At 39.6% G+C, this 18,626-nt stretch overlaps 1 protein-coding gene across 1 annotated transcript in view; it reads left to right on the forward strand.

Moving 5' to 3' along the window:
• Positions 1 to 4,720: 4,720 nt before the first annotated feature.
• LOC142385128 (protein phosphatase 1H-like) overlaps positions 4,721 to 18,626 on the forward strand; it is a 34,737-nt gene continuing 20,831 nt past the window's right edge. The window contains exons 1-2 of the mRNA XM_075471334.1: positions 4,721 to 5,225; positions 16,103 to 16,292. Coding sequence (XP_075327449.1) covers positions 4,990 to 5,225; positions 16,103 to 16,292 — 426 coding nt within the window. The 5' untranslated portion in view covers positions 4,721 to 4,989. The remainder of the gene's footprint in view (positions 5,226 to 16,102; positions 16,293 to 18,626) is intronic.

Genomic DNA, 18,626 nt, shown 5'->3' on the forward strand with positions numbered 1-18,626 from the left:
AGTGAATTTATCTGGAAGGCTGATGTTTTACACCGTGCATGCAGAGATGTGCATGTTACCATCCTAAAATCTGACTTTTCAACGTGTTGAAACACAGTTCGCTCCTGAAAGAAGCTGAAACCACGTTGTTGTCGACATTTAATTCATCCTTACAACAATAAAACAGACGACTGAGTTTCTCTTTACCCGTTCAGTAGGCATACATCCTCATATTCATGTTACAAAACGTGTATTTCCCACGGATGCAGTCAGCAGCCTGCCTCTGCTGCCAGGGGCAGCTTCAGAACATGTTATTTATGACACTTAATATATTTGACACTCTTGAATGCATTTAATCACAGAGCGACGTGAGTCCTGCCAGGAGCAGCAGCTCCACTCGTGTTTGTGACGGTAAGCCGCTGCTTTTCTTTGAAACGCTTCATTGTGCAATAACATTAAAGAGAAAGATCATAAACGGGTCAGGAAGCATGGGAACCAGCTGGGCTGATTACCACCAGGCCAAACAAACCTGATGAGATTCACGACCTGGAACACAGTGTCTGCCTGTCAGGTAAACACAGGTGGAGGAACTCATTGTTACTTCTCAAAGCTACGCCCTGAGTGAGGAAAACAAAAACAAAGACGTATTCAGGCACATGCACGCCTAAAAAGAACTTTGTTGCACTGAATGGACCGCTGTGGGAGGACATGAAGGGCTCCTGCACGCCATAAGACGACTTAATCACAATATAATGCAGCAATAACGCAGACGGGTGATCACTATTTTTATTTTATTCACTATTTTTATTTTATTCACTATTTTTATTTTATTCTATCTTTATTTCACAATTTTATTTTATCTTTATTTATTTTATATTTATTCTATTCTATTTGCTTGTTTTTACTTTAATTGTTTTCATCCCAAATTGGGATGAATAAAGTATTTATCTATCTATCTGGAGAAGAGCCCAGGGGTTCCCTTATAAAACAGCTGTCCAGATGATGCATTCTTAGTCTGAATATTGGTGCTGAAGCTGCTCAAGTAAGATGTCATGATTGCACCAAAGGTTAAAAGCTCTATTTCACAGAAGAGCACTAAAGAGCTGAAGCATTTCCAGTAAAAGCGCTGTTGTAAAACCGTCTTGGACAGTTTGTATCAAGGGTTAACCTACCCAGTCCACCGCGGGGAAATGGCTCCCTCTCCTGGGATTCAGCGTGTATTACATCCTAATATGAGCAGTCATTTCCTCAGGTTAAAGCCATGACATTCCAGAAAGTCCCGATGGATCATGAGTCATAAATATGGGTTTCTATTTGAGTTGAATCGTCACATATTCTTTTATAAAGGCTGAGTCACATTATAGCCAAAGTTCAGTTTCTATTAGGATACATGAATGAGGGATTGCTTTACTGGAATGGACCAGCAGTTATGGATGTTGTAAAAGTTTTTACTACTGAATTCCTTAAGGGAATAAATAAAAGGGATCGAGTTCAAATAAAAAATCAAATCAAATTTATTTGTATAGTACATTTCATGTACAAAACAATTCAAAGTGCTTTATACTGTAGATCACAGAATCCTGTTGCACAGGCTGGAAAACTGGGTTGGACTTTCTGGAGCGGTCCTTAACTGGTTCAGGTCCTACTTAGAAGGCCGGAGTTATTTTGTTACAATTGGCAGCTATGAATCTGAGCGAGTGGCCATGACTTGTGGAGTCCCCCAGGGGTCAATTCTTGGACCTCTTCTGTTTAACTTGTATATGCTCCCTTTGGGTCAGATATTGCAGAACTTTAACATCAATTATCACAGTTATGCAGACGATACACAACTTTATGTGTCTCTGTCACCATGGCGACTGCAGCCCAGCAGACATACTGTGTCAGTGTCTGGAGGAAGTAAACACCTGGATGAGAGAGAATTTTCTACAATTAAATGAAGACAAAACTGAGATCATTCTGTTTGGTAGCAAAGAGAAGAAGGTCAGCGTTGGTAAATATATTGAGACTCGGAACCTTACAATCACTGACCAGGTTCGTAACCTCGGAGTGTTGATAGACTCAGATCTGACTTTCAGCAGCCACATCAAAGCTGTCACCAAGGCAGCTTTTTACCACCTCAGAAACATCAACAGAATTAAAGGTTTCCTCTCCCAAAAAGACCAGGAGAAACTCATCCATGCATTCATCTCCAGCAGACTCCATCACTGTAACGCTCTTTTAACTGGACTTCCCAAAAAGAGCATTAAACATCTGCAGCTCATCCAGAACGCTGCTGCTGGAGTTTTAACCCGGACTAAGAGATCTGAACACATCACAGCAGCTTTAAAGTCTTTACTCTGGCTTCCAGTCAGTCATAGAATAGATTTTAAAAGCCTGCTGATGGTTTACAAATCCCAGAACGGTTTAGGCCCAAAATACATCTGTGATCTGTTCAGAGAATATAAACCCAGCAGAGCTCTTAGATCCAAGGACTCAGGTCAGCTGGTCCAGTCCAGAGTCCAGACTAAACATGGAGAAGCAGCATTTAGCTGTTATGCTGCTAACAAGTGGAACAAACTGCCAGTGGAGATTAAACTTTCACCAAATGGAGACATTTTTAAATCCAGGTTAAAAACATTTCTGTTCTCATGTGTCTATGCATGAAATATCTTTTAACTTATCTTGACTGTTGCCTGTTTTTAAATTCATTTAAATGATTTTATTTGTTTCTTTTTATATTCTTTTATGTATTTTTAATGCTTCTTGCACTCCCTGCTGCAATGCTTTTATTTTATGTAAAGCACTTTGAACTGTTTGTACATGAAATGTGCTATATAAATAAATTTGATTTGATTTGATTTGATTTGATAAAATAAAAGCATTGCAGCAGGGAGTGCAAGAAGCATTAAAAATACGTAAAAGAATATAAAGAGAAACAAATAAAATCATTTAAATGAATTTAAAAACAATCACAAGGCAGATTGTTTCTTTCTATTTCAGAGAAAGAGGAAAAGTTCAGCCATCAATCGTCCCAGCAAGGTCACCCCAAGGTGAAAAACCCCAGAGCTACATCTCAGACCCTGCGGGCCTCAGTTAGCATGTTAAAGGTTAAAGCTGCAGGAGAAAGCCTCCTCTCGCTAAAAAGAACATGGCAGCACAGCTTAGGTTTGCAAAGCTGCTTCTGAACAAACCACAAAGACTTCTGGAACAATGTCCTTTGGACAGACCAGACCAAAGTGGAGATGTTTGCTCATAAAGAAGATAACTAAATTACAGCATATCAGCACAAACACCTCACACCAGCAGTAAAGCACGGCGGTGGAGGGCTGATGATCTGGGCTTGTTCTGCAGCCACAGGACCTGGGCAGCTTGCAGCCATCTTAATCAGGTTATTGTTTCACAAGCCGCTGAAACAATGAGAGGACTTAGGGTTTAGCTTGGGAAGAAAACCAGAATTATGAAGCTGGTGCTTGTTAAATTAAATCTATAAAGCGGCTTTATGACATAATAAAAAGTTGTTATCAGCCCCAACTGTGAGCACTTAAATCCAGGCTAAAAACATTTCTCCTTCCGTGTGCTTATGGTTGAGTTTCTATTTTTCTTTTTCCCCTCTTCTTTGATTGCTTTTAACTGTGTTTTAATTTTTATTCTATTTTTTTTAATTCTCTTTAAATGCCTTGTCTTTATGTAAAGCACATTGAGTTACCTGTGGTATGAAAAATGTGCTATATAAATAAAGATGCCTTATATATACGTACATATTGTTATTTTTATTTTATTCATATTTTATTTTTACTGTCTGTACACTGCAACTGCAAAGCAATTTCCCAGCTAGGATGAATAAAGTAGTTCTATTCTATTCTATTCTATATATATTTTCTGCCATCAAACGGTAATAAAGAAGTAAAAGAAGGATGGGGAAAGTCAAAGCAGCTTAAGAAATAAAAAGGATTTAGTTGGATATGTTTATCTGTTCTTTTTAGCTCCCCATCCTTTGTGGCTCTCCTATCACTCCACAGTGAGGGACCAGTTCGCCTTTAACCTGCTGTCAGCCGCTTTAAGCCGCTCAGCCCGCTGCAAGAAATGTCCCACCGTGCAGCTTTCCTCTGCACGCCCCCTTTATTCTATCAACTTCAGATTAAAACTGGGTATGTGTGAGCATTTTTTACCCCTCGTTTGTTTCCTTTGGGATTTAAGTCAGAGCTCCTCGTGCATGTGGTTGGAAACGTGAGTGGCCTCACGGGGCCACAGACAGTTTTAACCCGCTTCAGTTTGGGCTGCATCTCACGCCCCTGTGGTGCAGGAATACTGTGGAAGTTTTTCTGTGCCATCAGAGTTTGAATACGAATTCCTAATATTGAATTTTTACAGCATCAAAATCAGACTTTGAATTTGAAAAACCAACAGGGTAAAACAAACAAACAAAAAAATCTAAAAACAAAAATCAGTATAAAAAAGTTCAACATCTAAAAAAAAAATTCTAAAAACAAAAATCAGTGGAAAAAAAATTCAACTTCAAAAAATTTAATGGAAAAAAATTCAACTTAAAGAAAAAAAATCAGTGGAAAAGAATTCAACTTCAAAGTCTGATTTTGATGCTGTAAAAATCCAACATTATAAATTCGTATTCAAACTCTGATGGCACAGAAAAACTTCCCTATAATACACTGATAACAGCAGCTCGTGCACGCTGTGGAGGTTGTTTTTTTTGTGTTATTTTTTTTCTTGCAGCGTGCATCACATGACCCGTTAATCTTCGGTGTATTTCCGCTTTCACGTCTGTTATCAATGCGTCTCCATGGAGGTGCACCGCCAGCATCTTCTCCGCTGCCTCCGTCCTCCTGCCCTCCGGCCGCGGCGGCTGTTTTCTGCTCGGAACCAATGAACCCGTGACCGGCTGCGCGCTTCCTCCGCATCCTCCTCATCCTCCGCATCCTCTTTGTCTGCATCGAGCTGGGGGGGAATCCGGGAAAAGGCAGCCGCGGCGCCGCACACCGGCCCACGGATACCCCGCCGCGGCGCGGCACCAACATGCTCACCCGGGTCAAGTCGGCCGTGGCCGGGTTCATGGGCGGGATCATGCCCGGGGGCAGCTCTGGCGGAAGCGGGGCTCCTGGCTCCGACATGCCGCTGAAATTCCCGTACATGAGAGCCGAGTTCCTGGGACTGTCCGCGGATGAGATCGAGTGCTCCGCGGACCACATCGCGCGGCCCATCCTCATCCTGAAGGAAACCAGGAGATTACCGTGGGCCACCGGATACGCTGAGTAAGTAACTCCCCAGCTGACCTCAGATCAGCTCCGGGTCTCCATGCATGTGTGAAGGCCCTTTCATCTGGGTGCTCACCTGCACGTTTTCATGCACAGTGAGTCAAATAATCTGGAGCAATAAACAAATAAACAAATGAAACAAATAAGATTCCTTCTTAAATTGACATAAACCATCCAATAAACTGGAAGCAGGGCTGCACCTGCTATGACCTGCATCCACCTGGAGCTTTAGAAATGGTACGGCAGCATTTATCCGGCTCTGTGCAACAGGAGGATGCAGCTTCCACCAGCACAAAGGGGGAATTAGTCAGCAGCTCTGCTCCATCTGAGCACATGCTGCCCTTTTACTTGATTGTGCCCTTTTCACTTTAATGTGCCTTTCAATCTGTCGGCATTCTTGCGGACAGCAAAAACAGAATCTCATTGTACAGGGACGGGATCCCAACATGTTCTGAGAATAAACGCTTGAGAAGGATTGTGTGATCATTTTACAGCTTTAAATTTGAAAGATTGCTAAATAACTCAAAATTCATAGTACCAATCTCCTGAATTAGCAAAATTTTTATATTATAATGGCTGAAACAGCTCGTAGGGGTAGTTATGTGTCAACAAATGTACGGGATAATAATAAATAATACTTTAATAATAATAAAAACTAGAATGGCTGTTCCTGTGAAAAGATGATGAATGAATGCAACTGCAGAAAAACGAAAAGTTAAATTGTTTATGTTGGTGAAATAGCCTTTTTAAATGAAACAATAACAAAAAAAAAAGAATCAAACATCACAGGTAACTCCTGTAGCAGAGCTGGGATGAGCTACCTGCTCAACCAGGTGACCTAAACAGGACGTCTAAAGAAGGATTCATTCTGAAGTCCAAACTGCCCGAGCTGCACGCTGCCGACTCCTCTTTCCACTGTTTCTGCAGCCAGCGGGCCATCTGCACCCATGCAATAAGGCACATTTTGCTCCACAAAGCTCTTATAAAAGCTTAGGGAGCAGTGATTAAAAAAAGAAAGAACAACTATGCACCGATTTTACAATCTCTATTTCTATAAATCAAGGATTATAATCCCAAAATGATGAGAAAACATGTATAAGAAGTTAATACTTAAGCCAAGTAGCACAGAGCTCCTGATTTAAACTTGGTTTTTAAACTATTTGAGTGATTCGCCCAATAAATAATCGCCCTCGCTAGCTATTCTACTGCACTGAAAAAAGTGACTTTTTGGTGAAGTAAACTCTATGAGAGTAACTGTCATCATTTCTGCCTTGTATTTTTAAGATTCAGTAAGCTTCTTAAGTAAAATCTAACATTTTATTAACGTAATACATGAATTATGGGGGAAGAGTAAGTTTTACTTAGGTTTCCTCATACAATTTAAATGTTTAATAGTTGTATGTACATAAACCTAGAAATACTACATAAACTTTACTCTGAAAGTGTATCGTTAAAATCTACTAAGTTACTTCATAACAGCAAATACTACAGATATATAAAATTTACTTAGTAAAATGATGTTCCTGCCTATGAAAAACAAGAATTTACTTAATTTGTTTAAATAAATATAACTTAAAACTTAGATGTAATTAAGTAAAATTTTACTTAATATCTTCAAAACTGTTGTGTTTTATGGTAAGTAAAATTTACTTGATAATACAGCATTAAATATGACTTAAATCATTTGAGTGCAAATACTTACAAAGGGTTTTTTAAGTAAATCTTATGAGTTGTTTTTTTCAGTGTACTACTACTTCTTTATTTATGAAGCACTTTAAAACAACAGCAGCTGCGACAAAGTGCTGTAGAGACGAAAATCAATAAACATGCAAAATATGGAAAAAGACAAACAGAAACAATAAAACACGATAACAGAAAGTAAGAGCAAAAGTCTCAACATGTGTTAAAAGACAAATAATAAAAATGTGTCTTAAGATGAGTTTTAAAGTGGACAATAAAGGGGCAATTCTGATATGTAAGGGCAGATCGTTCCATAGTTTGGGAGCTTTAGTTCAAAGGGCCCAGATCAATAAGGGATGTTTCACAGGGGCTGCTGGGACAAAACACCATCACTTCTGTTTTCTGCAAGCACTGACAAAAATATAGCTGCAAGCAGCGATGTGGGGGCCTAGCAGAATGGCACAATAGGGAAGGCTTGGGCTGCTCAGGAAGGCGTCATGAGTCCATGCACCAAGTTTGACATCGATACATCAATGCATCGCAAAGATACGGCCTAACGTCCTGTTTGCGTGTGGGCGTGGAGTTTGATTGGCTGCCACGAGCAAACGGAAGCGAAATGAATAAATCCACATGATAACTTATGTGCGGCTTGGTCTGAAGAGTCTATGTGCCAAGTCTCGTGGAGATCGGACAATCTCAGTGGCCTGAAATGCTTTTGGAAGGTTTTCGATTAAATTCAAAATGGCGGAAAATCCAATATGGCGCAGATGACGTCATGAGGTGCGTTGACCTCGTCTGCATCCAGGGATTCCAACGATACATGATTTGTGAAATTTGGACCAAGGGGTCCAAAGATATGAGAAAAAATGCATTTTTGCTACATATAGCGCCACCTATAGGCCGAACGTTACCAAACTTCTTGGGCCTCTTACCGCAGTGGCCATGAGTCTGTGTTAGAAGTTTGACGTCATAACATCAAATGATATGGCCTCACTTCCGGTTTGGCGGCGTCAACCTCGAGTTTGATTGGCTTTTATGGAAAAACGGAAGCGAAATTCCACACTATAACTTTTGTGCGGCTTGGTCTTAAGAGTCTATGTGCCAAGTTTCGTGAAAATCGGACAATCTCTGTGACCTGAAATGCTTTTTTAAGCTTTTTGATAGAATTCAAAATGGCGGAAAATCTAAGTATACGCAAATTGACGTCATTTTTTTGGACTCGTCATGATCCAAGGATTCCAACGATGCCTCATTTGTGAAATTTGGACCAAGTAGTCCAAAGTTATTAGGCTGAATGCACTTTGAACTTTGGCGTGTTGGTGGCGCTAGAGAGTAAGCTCTTGGGCCATGAAAATTCTTGACTCTGACTTTGGCACTGTGCTGATTACGTGTGCCAAATTTCACAACTTTTTACCAAAGCGTTCATGGGGCTGCCATAGACTTCAATTGCAGCGGAAACGGATTAATAATAAGAAAAGCTACTAACACAAAAACCACATCGGCAGTTTAAAGCAGTGTCATTTATTGGAGCTGTATATGAGACTGAGGTGCACACTGGATGACTCGTCAATCAGCACTGGAAAAAATCTAAATCTTACCAAGTATATTTGTCTCATTTCTAGTCAAAATATCTCATTACACTTAATATAAGACACAACTGCCTAACAAGTGCTATTTCAGCCAGATATAGGGACTTGTTTGAAGACAATACATCTGGAATATCTTGTTAAATGAAAAAGTCTTGAAAACAAATTGTTTTGAGTCGGATTTCATATGAAACAAACCTTTTTTTTTTTACATTTGAAGAGATTTTTAAGCTAATTTCAAGATCACTTTTATCTCAAAAGTCCTAAATATCACATCTTATTTCAAGAAATCTTGACAAGCCGATTTTCACTAGTTCCATTGGCAGATTTATTTGCTTATTTCAAGCAAAAACATCTTTTATTTGTTGTTTTTTAAACTTATTTCTGGAGGGGCACTTTTTCCAGTGAGTTTCTGAGCAAACGTGCCGTAATGCCTCCTCACATTGTGGTGGTGAGTGTGCATTATTTGGCAAACTTTAGGTCAAAAACAATGCGTAACAGACCGCATTTCCTTGCAAGTATCCATTTAGTTAATTGGTGACTGCTCCACGAAAGTCGGGATCAATATGCCAATCACAATGGGCACCAGCAATGTGTGCGGCTTGTATGCAATGATAGATAGATAGATAGATAGATAGATAGATAGATAGATAGATAGATAGATAGATAGATAGATAGATAGATAGATAGATAGATAGATAGATAGATAGATAGATAGATAGATAGATAGATAGATTCTTGCTCCTAATTAACTCCTCATTAATTATCACCTGATTATAGCCTCAAAATCGCTGGCAGCAACGCTCATCCACGTCTCTAATTGTGCTCGGATATCTTCCTTTTTCAGTCTTTATAACAAACTGTTACTCCGCAGGCCTGTTACAAACAACAAATAACGATGTTATCGCAGTTGTATGAGACTGTTACACTCACCTGTGTGAGAAAAGCAGGTGAAACCAACAAAAACATCACATTTCTGCACCTTTTACTAGATTTTTCTTTATCTATTTCCAAAAGATGGCTGTTAATTCTATTATATTACATCGTCTGCAGGTTTATACCATAATAGCGGCGTGAAAAGTGAGCAGAAGAAGACAATTGCACCATTAATTGCTGTTATTTGTAAAGAAAAATCAGAATTATCAACTAAAATGCCACCGTTCTACCTTCCATCCTTCAGGAAAGTGGTGCATCATGCTAAACTGTTTGCAGAACTACATAAATAGGACTTAATGACGCGCAGTGACGTGTTGACAAGTTGTTAAAGAGCAGAGTAACAGTTTGTGACGTGCTCCATCATCTTCTTTCTCTACTTTAACACACATTAATCACACAGTAAAACTCCGTGTCCCGAGTGGTTTGGTGTGCGTAATGAGTTCAGCTCATACCAGCTTTTATCTGTAATTAAAGCCTTCTGACATCTCATTACAGCAGCCATTTTGCCTCTTCTAGACATGGGATTTTATCAGTATTTTTAGATAAAGACAAATTTAGGCATTTCTTTCCTCATGATTTTGCTGCGCCGCTCTGAGAACTAACTACCCTTATAATCAGGCTTTGTAATCACATACTTAACCCAACCACGCCGTGTGGAGAATGGCCTGGCTCTATTTTTCCATCTCAGTCCAGGAAAAATGACTCTAATTTTAAATATAGATAGATTTCCCAAACCCAAACTTCTGTATCTGATGCCATTCTATGTTAACAGTCAATACGATGTTGCTTAATTTTGGATTAAAACTGTTTTTTTAAGACACTTCTCTTTGAATGATTCGTGTTATGAAGAAAATTTATGCCCAAACAATCAAATCTTGCTTTTATAGTTCTTGATCTAATAAAATAAGAATATTTCACAGCTTTAGAAGTCGAAAAATTTGCGAGTTTCGACTTCCTGTTTACGAGGTACTTTGAATGCAGCATTAGCATGTTTGGCTAACTAACTGACACCCTAAAGTTGTGTGTTCATTTCAAGTCCAACTAGTTGTTCCTCCTTAATACCCCCGTATATACTGTATGAATGTAGGATAACATTCTGGTTTGCTTTATTTTGGATTGGGGGAGGTTTTAATCTCCAGCAATCTTAGCCAAAGTAAATACTACCAAATGCAGAGCTTCCCGCGTCTCTGAAATATGATAGAATAATAAAAAAATATCATTATAAAGCAGAAATGCAACCTTGTCTTTGCTTGGAATCAGAAGTATTGAATCCAAAATGTGTCTGAATAGGTTCCAAACTGATACAGGTTTATACGTTTTAATATCTGACTTGCTAGCTAGCTAATTACTGTCTCTAGTGTCTCTGGATAATGAGCCAAACCCTCAGAGGAGCCTTGCTGAGGCTCATGGGATGCATTACCTGTTGCATTACAGAAACATAATCAATGACATATTATGTAATGAAAGAATTAGAGATGAGTGATTGATTATAAACCTAAAGGATCATTTTATGCTTGTAAAAACCATGTCTTCATTAGCTAATTAGCTAGTTAGCTCGTTCAAAGATTATAGAACACTAATTTTGTCTATTGATAATGTGGCTGACAGAAATAGTTGTACAACCTTAGTTTTTCCAGATATCATTGCTGTGCATTATAACTCTGTTTCTCCTATTTTTTAAAAATTTTTTTCCTCTTTTAAAACTTTCGGCAAACAAAACAAAACAGAAAAAAAAACACTCCTTAGAACAAAACTAAACTGGAGAGGATACAGACTATGAAAGTACTACCACGGGTGAATGGAAACTCTGTGTCCAGAAACCTCAGAGCATCTGGTGTTGTGCAAGTTCACACTTAGCAAAAACTAGTTCAAAGTTCAGTCCACAAAGATTAAAATCAACTAGTTTGTGCTCAACCAGCTGTCATTTTTAGGGGTTTAAATACAACAACTTTGCCCTCACTCACTCACACTTTGTCACACTCATACTACTCATATCTCATATCTCAATAACTCATTACCTAAAGTTTGCTTTGGCAGATCATTAGTGGCTCTAAATGATCAGAATCTACAGAGTTAGGATCAAATAAAACAAAAATCCACCAAGGTTTGATGGCGCCTGGAGATCTCAGCGTGAAGCCTGTAATGTAGGATGGACACGCTAGTTTGCCTGAGCTAACAGCTAATTTAAAAACCTGATCACAATATTATGAATATGCAGTAAAACAACCTTTTGTCTCTGCGTTTGCTTCTCTTATTCACATACAAAATGAGTTTTTTGTCATGTGAATTTTAAGTCTATTTGTTTGTACACGATAAATGGAGGTTTTGGGCATGAACGCCGTTTAGCTAACCAGTATCTTCTGTTAATCATAACAATGTTGGTGGCTGTCTGTTGGTGTTTCAGATCGAGCAACAACTTTACGTCATCGTGTGTCCACACAAATAAATGTGTTTTGGTATTTCTGCTCAGAATTTTGTGGGTGAGGAACAAGAAATTAAAGTGAGCCAGAGGGCACTATCTGCTAATATTAAGCTAATATTAGCTTAGCGTATTATGTAGCATCTGTACGGTGCACTTCATTAACACGGTCAGATTTTTGTGCTGCACTTTCTTATCTCTTCTCCTCAGATGTTAGTGCAACGTGAACCAAAAAGTGGTAAATTCAGGTTGAAAGACGCCTTTAGAAGTGAACACATAGCTGTGAGCTGTTGTTCTTCCTCTCATGTTCCCAGTTAAAAGGCATAACTTTGAACCATTGTGCTCCACCAAATTATTATTGCATCCTTGGGGATGACTGTCTGGCCCAGAATTTATTGCTGATGGTAGAAAAACAACAAAGGCATTAGATGTCTGACAATGGAGGGGAAAATGAGATTTTGTTCCTATTGGGAGGCAGGCTAATTGTTTTGAATGAAACAACAATTTGATTGGCAGGGTAATGAAGTCATTCTTCCTGTAAATGGTGAAATGAGTTGGATTAATACTTCCAATCACATGCACACAATAGCACCAGCTGCAGCTTTTATGCAGAACAGTGGAAGTAATGAATTATGAGACGGTTGATTGTTTTCCATTCAGGGTTCAAATGTGCAAATTTGACTTTTCTTTCCATACTTATCTTATCTAACACATGCACATATACACAGGCCATCGTGTTAACGTGGACAGACAAAAGGATTTGCTGAAGTTCTGTGTAGAAACAAGCTCGAGCATGCTTCAGTGTTATATGGCCATTGTTATTCAGAGTATTTTCCAGCGTGATTATGGGTTTGAGAGCAGAGACGAGCTGGTGTAAAGTTTCCTGAATAAGATGGCTTTTATACTTTGGTTGTAATTGAATGTGGCGTCATTCTTAAGTCAAAAGCTCTTACTAGAATTGAAGTATGATTTACAGTGAGCTTCTTTTCCAGATAAAACCGGCTGCTTCTGTCTAAGCAGCTCCTTTGCAGCACAGGTCTACGACTGATTTGTTGTTTTGTTGTGCAAAAGCCTTAAGTCGCCTCTCATTTTGGTATATTTTCCTTCCGAGAAGTCAGATTTTATTGTTCTAGTTCTCCAGGTTTCTTAGGAAATTGACTGCTTTTTCACTCATTTTCAGTCCAGTCCTTTTGTTTGTTTGTTCAAGCCACTTAACTCTGAGCTATGAGCCATTCAGGCAGGAAAAAGGCTCCTAACTCAAGGGATGAACCAGTGTTGTGTCCACACAGAACAGACAACTTAGCAAAGAAGCCGTTTTAAACTGGATCTTTAGGCACTTTGTTCCCAGCAGCCTGTCAGAGAGACATATCATTTGTTCCCATTTCTTTAGCTGCATCTGTGAAAAACAGCTTCGTACTTTCAACTTTTTTGTACATTTACGTTAAAACTGCTTTCAGTTACCAAAAGAGTCAAATTAATATAAGAAATTCAGTTTAAAAAAAATCCTAATCCCAAAATAATGAATGTTATCACGTCTAAAAGTAGGAAAGTAGGAAAAAAACAGACAATAATAAGAATTATATGTTATTCAATATCAAGAAAAAGTAAATAAGATTAAATTTAAAGCTTAAAAAAGGAATATAAGATATAATCTAATGACTAATTATGGAACAATTAATATAAATGAAATGATTAAACTGTTTTATGCCACCAGAAATGAATAATCTAGAAGCTCTTTGTGGGTTTCAGACTGGAATTAAGATTTGTTCCCATTTCTTTAGCTGCATGTGTGAAAAACAGCAAAGATAACACAGTGTGACAGACAGAAAACAGGATTTCTGCAGCAACAAGGTGATTCCCAAAGAGCTGTTAGCTGAAAACTTGGCATATCTCAGCATGGTGTGCAGTGTGTCCTTAAAACATTTGAGGAAACTGGACAAGTGGAGGACAAAAGAAGAAGTGTCAGGCCTAAAGAACTATCTACAGCAGATGAACAGGATCTGAAAGTGATGTCCTTAAGAAAGAGGAAAACATCCAGCAAAGACCTGACACAGGAGACTGAAAATCAGTGGCAGCAGGTCTGATGGAGGGATGAATCCTCCCCAGAGCCCGGAGCTCAACATTACTGAAGCAGTGTGGGATCATGTTGGCAGAGAACGGAACAGAAGGCAGCCCACATCCAAAGAAGAGCTTTGGGATGTCCTTCAAGAAGCCTGGAGAACTATTCCTGAAGACTCCTTAAAGAAAGGACAGAAAGCTCGTCTGAGAGGGTTCAGGCTGTGAGAGACGAGTTCTTATTAATCAGTCAGAATGGCAAAAGAATACAGATTAATGAGAAATTGTCTCGTTTTGCAGCTGAACACGTTTACATAAATTCTTCTGTCATCGTTTAAATATTTTTTCTTGTCCTAAAATCGTATTTAAAAGCAGTAACGTTGGACCACCAAAAACTCACGAGCCTCATGATAAAAAGATGCATCATGTAGAAATATCACGTATGAAAATCTGAGGTTAACAGACGTCTGTGTCTGAGGACCAGACAAGGATGCCGAGCAGAAAGTATAAATAGACCTGCCAATTATTCCCCTCACACTCAACACATGCCTCCAGAGTCTGTCGGACATGCCAGTCTCACTTTTTCCAGCATTTATTGTTAGCCCAATTAGTAGCAGTTACTCTGAGCTGTTATTCAGCCAAGTGAAGTGACCTCTAAGGTGGTTATTTATTACTACAACTCTCCGATTAGTGCTTTTATTTTAGCGCTTCTCTCACTGTTTTTAATAGCAACAAAAAAGTGAACATTTCCCTCATGAGTTAGCAACAACCACGGGGGAATTTTGGAGTTTCATGGGCTAAATAAGTACATGACTTCATGTGTGTTTGATACATAAATGCAGACAGACGATAACACTGGCCACCAATTGTTCATCATGGCTCCGTTGCCATGGTTTCTCCCCTCCTCTGCTCCGTCAAAGCAGTCGCTGACGTAAAGTGTATCCCCACCGCCTCTGTGGGATTACTATTATTATAGTGGCTTGCAAAAGTATTCATACCCCCTGAACTTTTCCACATTTTGTCACGTTACGACCACAAAGTGGCTCACAGTCTAATCTCTAAATATAATCGAATCTCAGTACAAATACAGCTGTTCTGTGACGGCCTCAGAGGTGTGTGAGCAGAGTTCCAGCCTCGTTTTGGTGTCGATGAAGGTAGTCCGGCTAGTTGGCTGGGGTTTAAAAAATAAAGCGTTTTGCTTCTCAAAACAATATGCGTTCAACAGAGTAATACATTTCCATCACAGAATGGTTCTCCAGGAAAAAGTCAGACCTCACAATCGCTTGGCCCTATTTTCTCTCACTTCGTATCACTGCCTGCTGCCGACAGCCGCGCCTGTTACGGTGTTTGCTACTCGGTCTGCACTTCGGTCTACATATATATATATAAAATATATTTATATTTATGTTTGTGGTTGTAATGTGACAAAAAGGGGTGTGAATACTTTTGCAATCCCCTGTATATATCCAACATATATCCATCAGCAGACTATGAGCAGGAAACAAAGACACCCTTCTGTACAGCTTACTTTAATGCACACTATAAGGCCGATTCACCTCGTTCTATTAATCGTCCTCATATTTTCCTTTTGTGCTCGGTCGGTGCTATCATCTCATATTATTATTATATTTATGGGTAACACAGCCTGGAGTATGTTGGCACTTTCGTCCACTAAAGTTTGCTTCAAATCTGAACTCAGCTTCATACAAATGAGTTGGTTGCAACTTGATTGATGACTGATGTTGTGGACACTTTCCCTGATAGTCTGAGCATAATTACAGTTTATAAGAACATGATACCAACTCAAAAAGGATTGTTTTTACGGCTACGAAACTCACAACATTAGGGCTCTCACTACGTAATCATTTAGTAATGCACAATTACACCAGACACATACACAACACAGCTTTGGACACAAACACGACTTCCTATGCAGCCATAAGAGACCTCCCCCGTACATCGGGGCATTCTCAGCAGAGCAGCTGTGCTCCCAGTGCTCCCAGAAACAGGAAACATATGAAAGCAGCTGCTTCCCTGAATACACGGATAGAAACTGCAGGTTCTGGCTCAGACTGATTGTGACGAGTTGAGCCGTAATCAGTCAACAAATACAGTTTAATTCAACAGTAAGCGTCAGAGTTCAGCTTCCATTTCACTGAAATATCCCTCAAAATGTACATATCTTACCATTCTTTCAGGGTGATCAATGCTGGAAAGAGTGCGCTAAATGAGGACCAGGCTTGCTGTGAGGTTGTCGTGGCGAGACGGAGACCAATGAGCTACTGTCCCTCCTCCACGCCCAGCAAGACCCCCACCGCCAAGAGACGCAACTCCTTGCCCAACGGAGAGGCCCTTGGCCTCCGGATGGAGTGCAACAGAATGGGAGAGGTGGGAACAACAAAACACACTCTGTGGACCACAGTAGTACACAGACAGTATTTCAAGTGTAGGGATCCTCAGTTGTAATGTTCACCTTTAGGGTTCATAAATATCTGGTAAAGGTTCTTACTAAATCTAGATTTGATACCACTGTGAAATCTTTCCTTTTATTAGAATTTTTCACTTCACATTTCAAACCTCACCCACTATTCTGTGCAGCAACATCTGCCATTTGTCCACCATGTTATACAAACATGCCTTTGTGCTTAATATATATAAAAAAAGGGATAACTGAGGGATTTCCTCCACTGATAACCAAAGCCAAACAAGAAAATGACTTATCGTGACAGCCGGAGAACAACAACTTCTGTGTTTTCGGTGGTAAAAGGACTGTTTTTGTTTATGTGTGGCTACATAAACTTGGCCAAATCCACCAGATGTGGCTCAAATCTAACTGGGTTTAGGCCCAGTTGCTTACCTTAGGACCACATCTTGCCACTGCTGTAATTAAGCCATACATACACATTAGCAGTGATGGGCAGTAGCAGGGGCGCTGAAAAGGGGGGTAAAAGGAGAAGGATTCTAGGGGCCCATGATTAAGAGAGGCCCTAATAAAATCATAACACTGGCAAAAAATAATATGACACTAAGTTATTAACTAACTTATAATCACAAATATATTTTATTTACAATTTACTGGTAACAATAACTTTATTTGTTTTGGAAACATTACGTTTAAGTTTTGTATTTTTCACGTAGCTTAATTTAGAGTTTAGAATCAGAGTATCAGTGTTGCAGCAAATTAATGAATTCCATTGGATTCCTCATGCTCAATGTTACCTCAACTGTCATGTGTTTCTTTTTTCACAAATATGGGAACGATAGTCAGAAACACCATTAAAATGCATAGTTTTATGTAAAATAGCATCACAAATTTTCGCTGACCTCCTGGCTGGGGGGGGCCCAGTAAAAATGATTTTCATGGGGCCCAAAATCCCTAGCGGCGTCCCTGGGCAGTAGCGAAGCTACTAGTTTAACTACATTTCCCAGTAGCTTGGCCGTAGCGTCACTACTTTATGTATCGAGTAACGTCCCCGTAGTTAAGCTATTTTTTTTGTCAAGTAGTGACGTAGCGTCCACAAAAGCTACAAAATTTCAGGTCATGCCTGAGGAAAACAGCAGTTACCAGCATCACAACATGGTTTTGAACACAATAAAGTGAATGTCTGTTGAACGTCATGCGCAAGCTGCTCCCACTCGTCTGCTAGTGCCGCCCACATACATACCGGTGTTGTGCCGAATTCGGCACCCCTGCTGTCAGATGCACCCCCTCGCGGGAGCGAGCGCGCACCACTCGTTTGTTCAGAAAGTGAAGCCTTTGCCTAAACAAACGCTGGGGAACATACTATTCTACGATTTAATTATTTATGAAGGAGATGGAAGAGAAGAACATCTGTTGCTTTCAGTCGTTAAAAGTCTAAAGAGGGCGCCCCTCTTCGTCGGTGGCGTAGTGGGTTGAGCAGCCGCCCCATGTACAGAGGCTACAGTCCTCGCTGCAGCTGGCCCCGGTTCGAGTCCCGCACCGGACGGCCCTTTGCTGCATGTCTTCCCCCTCTCTCTGCCCCCTGCTTCCTGTCTCTCTCCAACTGTCTATCCATTAAAGGCATAAAAAATATTTAAAAAATAAATAAAAAGTCTAAAGAGTGTACCGATGTTCTTCTCAACACAAAATAGCGTTATAGCGAACACAAAACAACACTTTTCAGTTCTGTGAAAATATATACCCCAGCCATAAGTACAAAATGAATGGACTTGATTTTTTCAAAACAAGGTGAATATATTTGACTTGGGGTTTCACAAGACTAAATATGATTCCAGCTTTTATTTGTGTTAACCTGTAGGCTGTGTAGGTCGAAACAATAGCCTTCTGATCCTGAATATCACTGTATGAAAATGTAATTTGATCTATGCCTGATAGACAAGTCATAGCATCTGTGAGTTTCTCACCATTAAAGGACATATTCTCATATTCAATAGCTACACTTGTTTTTAAGAAATTAAATATTTTTCTTGCTGCATTATAAGATAAAATACAATAAACCAATCCACCACTAACATATCTGTTATCAGACCTATCAAACTCATACATATATTGGCACCAAATTCATGCAGTTAACAGTACCTAATGCTGAGGTCAAAGAAATAAAATTGTGCAGATGGGGAGCATTTCATGGCAGGCCTTGTGTTCCCTTTCCTGTGATACAGCATGTACCCCCTGCTTAACTCTTACTGTAAAGCTGTCACATGCACTAAACTGACTCTGGTTAAACACACTAGTCTTAT

Source organism: Odontesthes bonariensis, chromosome 8 (assembly GCF_027942865.1).
Source record: "Odontesthes bonariensis isolate fOdoBon6 chromosome 8, fOdoBon6.hap1, whole genome shotgun sequence".
Taxonomy (NCBI): Eukaryota; Metazoa; Chordata; class Actinopteri; order Atheriniformes; family Atherinopsidae; genus Odontesthes; species Odontesthes bonariensis.